The 7,906-nt window shown below is 38.6% G+C and overlaps 1 protein-coding gene across 2 annotated transcripts; it reads left to right on the top strand.

Annotated features, from left to right (window-relative positions):
• Nucleotides 1-4,589: 4,589 nt before the first annotated feature.
• Nucleotides 4,590-6,596, top strand: MS3_00003063 (uncharacterized protein). Of its 2 annotated transcripts, none has more exons than XM_051210743.1 (4): nt 4,590-4,669; nt 4,709-4,781; nt 4,813-4,974; nt 5,012-6,596. In XM_051210743.1, exons 2-4 carry the CDS (start codon nt 4,757-4,759, stop codon nt 6,274-6,276), a joined length of 1,452 nt encoding a protein of 483 aa, XP_051070761.1. In that variant the 5' UTR covers nt 4,590-4,669; nt 4,709-4,756; the 3' UTR covers nt 6,277-6,596. The 2 variants fall into 2 exon arrangements, with proteins under 2 accessions (XP_051070761.1, XP_051070762.1); XM_051210744.1 differs by having other exon boundaries at nt 4,611-4,781; nt 5,012-5,171; nt 6,473-6,596.
• Nucleotides 6,597-7,906: the final 1,310 nt, after the last annotated feature.

Raw genomic sequence — 7,906 nt, forward strand, 5'->3', positions numbered from 1 at the left:
TTGGTTTGCTATTGTTGCTAAGATAAAAAATGCCGGGTATTGTCAGCCTCTAGTCTGCGATTTGAGAATCTGCAATGGCATTGGACAATAACAACACAATCTTCAAAGCTGAATACGAGATTGCTCGGAAAATAGATATTCAATATTTAACGCGGAGAAATAACTAACGATGGAGAAGGCGCGAAAAGGAATGAATTTAATGAATTAGAGTTGATCGAATGGCATGGCTCGGTCATGCAGGCGTGGTACCTGCTGAATATTATCTTACATCTTTTATTCATATTAAATATATTGTTCTTTCTCTAGTCTAAGCTTGTTTTTCATCATGTATTGGTAGTTGTTACGATACAGTGAGTCGGTGTAGACGATGATGTGACTTCCACGTAAGATCTTATAGATTAGGCAGTTATATAATGACAAATCTACAATTTTAGGATTAGGTCTATTATTAGAGCAGTACTAATTCACTAATTCCATTGCAGACAGCCTCTCTGAAACCTGTTTATGCTCCACGAAACCTCATTTTACATTCGTAAGGTTCCATATCATTAGTGACGGTTTGTCAATAGTCAAACTGACTATATGTTATTTACTGACTATGATGGACTTTAAGTGTGAATAAAATTGCCAACTAAGATGAAACGTTTGAAAACGTGAAAAAATCAAAATCGGCTTTATATGCAATTGAAATAAGCTAAAACTACTATTTTGTCCTCAAAAACTGTAAACGCCGTATAGAAAGCCATTGTTGTTGAATGCAACTGGGAAAAAATAATCTAACGAATGTTGAGCTCAATACAAGGTTTTTGAAATAAAAATATCACTTTGTTTTGTATATGAAGTGACCATGCCAATCTATTACTAATGACGGGAAATATTCGTTTTCTACTATCAAGTTGAAGTATTCAACCTCCTCAAGAGGCACAGATTGCGTCTCCTTTTGCTGGAAGATAGCAAAAACAAAAAATCTGACAATCGTGAGCCACTGTTAGGTTGATCTGTGTGTCCCAACCAGATATTTTAGTTGCTCCAACCGCTATACAGGCACATATATTCACTTACAAACTCAGGACTTGCATAAAAGTTACTGTATACCTGAGAATTTGATTGCTAGGATGGTCAAAGGCGGTTTTGCGGTTTTGAGTGTTTTCTAGACTTTATCTTTGTGTACCGTATATTCCATCACTTTTTTTATTCTTCCCTCTCGAAACTTTCATCATGTATACTTTAATTGTCCAACATTCCATCTTTTAGTCTGTTTAGTAGAATACTCAATAACAGCATTCACATCAGTACTTACACTATAACTACAAGGACGGCTAGCAGAGGTCTTAATTCAGGGGCAGATAGGTCGGAGACCCCTATATCTAGTAAGTGGGTTATAAAACAGTTCAAAACTGCTACAAATAATGAATATCAAAGTAACTTTTACTACGTGTATTATAAGACTTAGGTACCAAAACCTAGTATCCAGCTAAACAATTAAGATCATTCTCCTTCTCAGATTCTTACTCTTACTAGGACTAGTGTGTAAAAGAGAAATAGGACGAGTGGTATAAACCCCCGGTGAAACAGGAGGAAAGATACGTAAACGATAATTGTACCGCATGCCTGTCTCTAGTCAAACCACGGATTCAGCATTTGAGTGTAATTTCTGTGGTCTCTAGATGTATTGTCATTGTGATACTACAGTACTTAGGCTGTACTACGGGTATGATTTGACCTACTTTTGTCGAGAGACTGCGATTGGTTTAATGGAAACAATTGTTATTATAACCAATTGTACCAGTGATTGTTTCACTGTACTTGTTTGTTTGACTGTACTAGAGACATTCTTCCTTCCGTTGATTGTGACCTTGCACGCGCCTACGTTTGTTCAGTGATTCCGCTTGTACTCTTTTGGCACTATCTTGCTATTCTTTCGATACCACGAGATCGCCAACAAATATATCTCGCTACAACCTCCGATCACTTTCTGATATCTGGTACGCAACCTTATTGTAGTGGTGGTCATAATCGACCGCGTCTCGACGCCACACTACAGGTTCGTGTTAAGTTATGCTTGTTCATAGTTCTGCAACGTGTGCCCACTATGTAGAAAGAATACACAGTAAATATATTCTTCCATTAAAGACATTCGTAAAACCTCCCACTAGTATACTCGGTCAGTCCAACACATATCAAACTAAACTTGTCACTATGAGAGCCACAACCCGAAGTAGCACAAAAATCGAATAGTCGGACATTCCATTTACTTCAGTCACTGTCAGTGTTAACGAGCACCTAGTGAATGATAAAAAGGAATATGGCGGCAAAACAGCCCCGGATAGCTAAAATCGGTGATAGAGACGTCAGACATGATTTGCTGACCTCACATAGTGTCCCAGTGTCAGAGGGTAGTTTAATGGAATGTGTGACAGGCTTTGGTAAAGAATGGTGGGGCAAATACTGCAAAAAACTACGAATGAACGACAATCCAAACAAACTCCGACGCTTGTATAATGGCCGAAATGCAACAGAAAGTAAACCTCTTCCACTAGGGTAGCTTTAAAATCAACATAAGTCAAAGAATTCTCACTGGTGTTTGAGGACCATCGATTGAATAGTCTACTTAAATCCAAGATGGAAATGACAAGTTGTGGCGCTAGATTGACGACATTGGGTCGCCAACAACCCCCAAGGACTGGTCAATATAGTGGTTCATGGAGGCTTTGAGATGGCACGTGGCAACCTGAGTGGGGTAAAACGCGTAAAATGCAACAGTAATGATGACCGTCAAATAGCCTAAGTCTTAACACTACCACGGCAATTATCATATATCTACTTCTTCTTCCCTCGCATCTCACGACCATTAGGTTTTCCCATTTAGTGGTTGTGAACTTCAGAAACCGAGAAAACCTAAATGGCGTTGTTAATAATTGCTACAGCTTGAATTACCCGGCAATATTACATGTTGTGAAGGCAGACCTGCATCGGCAAGGCAATATCTTGAAAGACGAATAGAACAAATCTTCGTGCCATTTGACATTAGTGGTCAACCCACGCTGTAGAGTACAGAGGCCGCTGGCTCGCCGACCCTAAATAGAAGTTTGTTTTCAAAACCCAGAGAAGAGATAGTGCTCTTTATGAGGTGTCATGTGATTAGAAAAAACAACGGACTCCCTGTATAGCAGCGTAAGGAGAATAAGGGGTAATCAAGAGGGATCATAAATACTGTTTCGCAGTTGATCGGAAAGATAGAAGTGATAAATGAAATGTGGCCCACTCCCGAGAAGACGATGATGAAATGAGCACGCATGATATGATACTGTTTCGACGTGATAACGTGCGGAAAAATGTAGGGAGAGTGATAACATACACTAACAATAATTTTTAAGTAACAGGACGACACAACAAAAAACCGGTGTGACAGAATCATATGGGTGTTATTTTATTGAGAACGGAACCAAGTTCTTGATTGAAAAGATATGCCAGGCCCTCAGCGGTACTAACACTCAGTACGGTAATCAAGGAGCTGTTACAGATGCCACACCTGAGTTCGACCTGACACTCCTGGCCTGAAAACTCAACACTCTGTCCATGAATCTCGTAAAACAGGATGAAATCCATCGAAGGTTGTTTCATAAGCGACTTATCACAGGTATTATAATGAAGGTGCCACAGGTATTTGGAGTTTGACAACGCTTTGACCAGTAACACCTAATATGAAGCGTACCCACCAGGTGAAATCAGAAGACAGAAGCGAGGAGGTTCGGAGATATATTTGATAGGCTATCAATATATCGTCCGATCTAATCTGGCTAGCGATTGCAGAGGTTGTTGAGCACGGTGTTCCCACTCGTGGTCTGGTGCGAATGCATGACCGAGCGCCTTCAGCTAAGTGAGTCCATTAAAACATGTGGTCAGCATCTAATGTCGGAAACTTACAAAGCTATTTATTTTGTGGATTCGTTTACCACTACAATAAGTTCAAAACTGAATAAATATGTGAATGGTGGAAAACCCTCAAAATTAGGCTTTTTACAAACAAATAGTCAGCCTCGAGTTAGAGATTTCCATTCCCAGGAACTAATAGAGAAGAATGGCTACGTAATATGTATAAAGCTGGTGACAAAATAATCAGTCAAAGTGATCGCTGCCTCATACCACTTACTTATTCCCACTTTATTTGTTTGTCGTCTCTGTTTCTTTTTTTTTTGGTCTTACGCTTCGATCACTTAACATCGGACGACCGGATAATGAACCCTTTTCTTTAGCTCTTGAAACAATCGTCTCGCTCCAATATTTTTCGCATTACAACCAACATACGTCCGACTGATAACATAAGAAACACGAGATCCAAAAACACTACTACGTCGAGAAAATGTAGACGAAAATATCACAAGGTAAACAAATTCACTTGTATCTAAGTTGTTACAGTTAGTGTAATGTCGTCGTTGTACTGTACACTCAATCGAAAATTTTCAATTACTAAAAGTTTTTTTGAAAAATATAGAGGAAAAAAACGAGTTGATTAGCACAAGTTCGTGACAAGGTTATTAACAATTGAATAGTTCAGTTTTGTTTTAATTTACCAACAATTCATCGAATGGCTGAGATCACAGACGCTCACTAATTGAAGCGGCGTGGTCAGCAATAACGTGTTGCTGGGGCTGGTGTTCGATACATCGTACGTTTTTTGCGTCTAATAAAGTCATCTCTTTATTAGTGCTACTAGTTCTGTGGATTTAAAGTAGTTCGTTTCTCGACGTTGACAATGATAAATATTAACACAAGATCAGGTAATTACACATTGACTTGTTATTTTCTTAGTTCTACGACCTGAGTACCTATATCACTCTTTCAACTTTTCTGCTCCGTCTACCCTCAGAACTTATGATGGCATCTCAAGTAAGATTAACACAAATACTGCACCTGTCTATTGCCTAGAGGGCAAATCACACGTTAAAAGGTTACGTCCTGATAATAAACGAGGTAAGTGCTATAAAGTGATTACTCATATCCTCTAAAGTTCATCCATATAAAAAGCCCTGTGGCGATTACGCAACTAGCACAACCAACTTACCGGACCAATTACTATGGCCTAGAACTTCGAACAAATCAGACTCGTCGGATTCCGAAGGTGTTTCTCCAGAAAATTCCTCTTCTCCATCCTTATCGTATGTGTCAAGGTATTCATCTGAATCTACATCTCAAAGCTTTGATCCTAAATCTCATGTAAATGATGTTCAGTCCATTCGAGAAAGCAACACATCACATCCTAGGTCGCATAGTCATGGTCAGGCCGAACAAATCCGAAGATCGCGTGAATCCATTACGTTTGCTCTTATCGATGCTCAATTATCAATACCACCTCTCAGTCAAGTTAGAGATATGTACCTGCAAACTCGAAGTGGTTGTGGAACATCAAACTCTACTGCACGAACTACTAAGAAGGCGAATTTATCTGTTGTGCACACGGTTGTCCGTTTCAGAATTAAGGAATACTTAATTGAGTTGCGTGAACATATACGCCGTTCGCTCGACACCTTGTTCTACAATTTAGTTGAGAACTATGACGCTAAGTCCAGAGACACTTTGGCCACTGAAATCCTTGGATTACCCAGTCGTTTATGTTCACCTGATTGTGACTTCTGCTCAGATTTACTACCAAGAAATGAGCGTTGCCGAACTCAAAGTTATGATTCCAATCGACCAAACAAATATCCATCTCAGCTACTTGCACAAATGTCCAGCACTAGTCGTTCACCGAGTCCTTTATCAATCAGACCACAGATATCCATATCTTTGCCAACTAATGAAACACTTCGCTCTCACACTCCTCCCGACTCAGCCTCATATGTGGGATCCGATATTGAAGTGCTTCCAGATGTTAAACCTGTAGAAAGTTGTTTTAGTGATAATACTAATGCAATTTTCAACACCAGATTAAACCAGTCTTTATTTCTAGATTCATCCTCTGTGTTAGAGAGACCGTTGCCATCTTACCACATTAACGTTTTCGATTCTCGGAATCACAAGCGCGTTAGACTAGATAGTACTTCGCTTCGCCTCTCCAATGAATTTGATTATACAGATTGGACTTCAGATGATATTGATTTCGGTCCGTGCGGAGAAGAACTTGTTGATCTGCACTCTTTAGTTTTTGATTCAAGCTCCGATGTCCCATCCAAGCTTGATGAGACTTTCTTTGACCCCGCATATGACGTCGGTGATCTAATGCATCACTTCACGATGGACAAATACCACAGTTTTCAGCTTGCTATAAGTCCATAAACACGTGCCTCTTCTGTACAGATACTATCATGCATGCTTTTTTCCCTTGGCCATTGTACTTCCTATTTTTCTGCTCGTTGATTTTCTTCATTCCACCTCGACTTTGTACATAATTACTGATAAAACACTCATTTTGTTTAACTTTTGCAGATTATATACTATCATATTTGTTTTTTTCTATATATTTGCCATAAAGGTTTTGCACATGGCTATTAGTCGCTATTGTGTACAATTTTCCAGCTGGGTGGATCAGTAGTGTTTTTGTAATTTCAATATTTCGTTTATTCTGCAGACAAATATAATGCGTACATGTTTTTAAACGCTTCCTTCTTTAATGCGATAGCCGCTGTTGACATTCTGTCAACTATCGTACTTTATGTATTCGAGCACTGTCTAGTCGTGTCTTGGATCGGGTTACATGTAGTGTTACTGTTCGCTTATGTTTCTCAGTATAAACCTTGTAAGCTGGAAGTGAATTGAATTTTCCTCCTAACCTTAACATTAGTGATTTCCGATTCAAATCTCTTAAGCATGCTTAATAAGTAAACGATTTACTACGTAGTTCCAGGGATGGTTGTGAAACATTCTTTTCTAACATTATCTTATAATTCTCAATATCGAAGAAAAACGTTAAGTTGACTAGCAGTAGACTGTCCGTAACGTATTGGTAATGGCTTCGCTCACAGTGTTTGTCCGAAAGACAACGCTTCTAAGTATTACAACGTTATCACTTTAGTGTCAATAACTAATGTCATTATTGAGAACTGTAATAATAAAATTGAGTTGTGGTCAAGTGTTGCGTTATTTCATGGTTATTCGCGCAATATTGAGAACATCCACTGTAAGTAACTGGTTTCAATGGGCTTAGTGATAAGCAGGAACTATTTCGGGTGTTCTATTATATAAGTTCGTTTTGGTTTTTCACTACAGAGTGATACATTGGGTACGCAGGCCTTTGATATTGAACTGAATGCAGGCGATTTCATCGCCTTGTTTCAGATTCTCTTAGTTCGGATGAATGATGTTAATCTACCCATTCTGATGAATGTAATGTCATCCAATACCGGCCTGTATCGTGAGTCTTGAACCCTGAAGATCATCTATTTAAAGGCAGTTATTTTCCATGGTTAAAAGTTTCTCTTATGTTCACATTTAAACTCTGATACATGCTGATTGAAGTTACCAGTTGACACCGAAAAATGCGTGTCTGAAAATCTATATTCAGTTTAACCACTACCGAGTAGATGACATTGTTCAAATGAATCTTAGTCTTCAGTTTTTTGTGCACTGGTGCCATTAACTAAGTTCTCCTAGCATAGTAAAGTATCTCATCACTTGTTGTGAAAACACTTCAAGAACACAAGTTTATCGTTAATAATCATTTTACCGAAAATGAAATTCTAGGGTTCAGACGTGTCTCGTTTCCCCATCCCCTCAACAAATGTTTTTATCGTTGTGGTCAATGCATCCATCCTTTCTATTGTTATTGTTCTGTTTTCTGATAAAAGTACTTTGTTGTCTTGGTTATCTCTTGATCGTTATCATCAACGATCAGGTTCATAAATGTTATTCATACAAGCTGATAAAAAATGTAGCCCTATTCCGCTTAATATTTGTGTGTAAATGTTTA

Source organism: Schistosoma haematobium, chromosome ZW (genome assembly GCF_000699445.3).
Source record: "Schistosoma haematobium chromosome ZW, whole genome shotgun sequence".
Classification (NCBI taxonomy): Eukaryota; Metazoa; Platyhelminthes; class Trematoda; order Strigeidida; family Schistosomatidae; genus Schistosoma; species Schistosoma haematobium.

Excerpts from the sequence above, each read along its gene's own strand:
- MS3_00003063 (XM_051210743.1), top strand. The coding sequence starts at position 4,757 with ATGATAAATATTAACACAAGATCAG. Across the intron at positions 4,782-4,812 it reads AAATATTAACACAAGATCAG|TTCTACGACCTGAGTACCTA; the intron begins GTAATTACACAT and ends TTATTTTCTTAG. Across the intron at positions 4,975-5,011 it reads ACGTCCTGATAATAAACGAG|TTCATCCATATAAAAAGCCC; the intron begins GTAAGTGCTATA and ends TATCCTCTAAAG.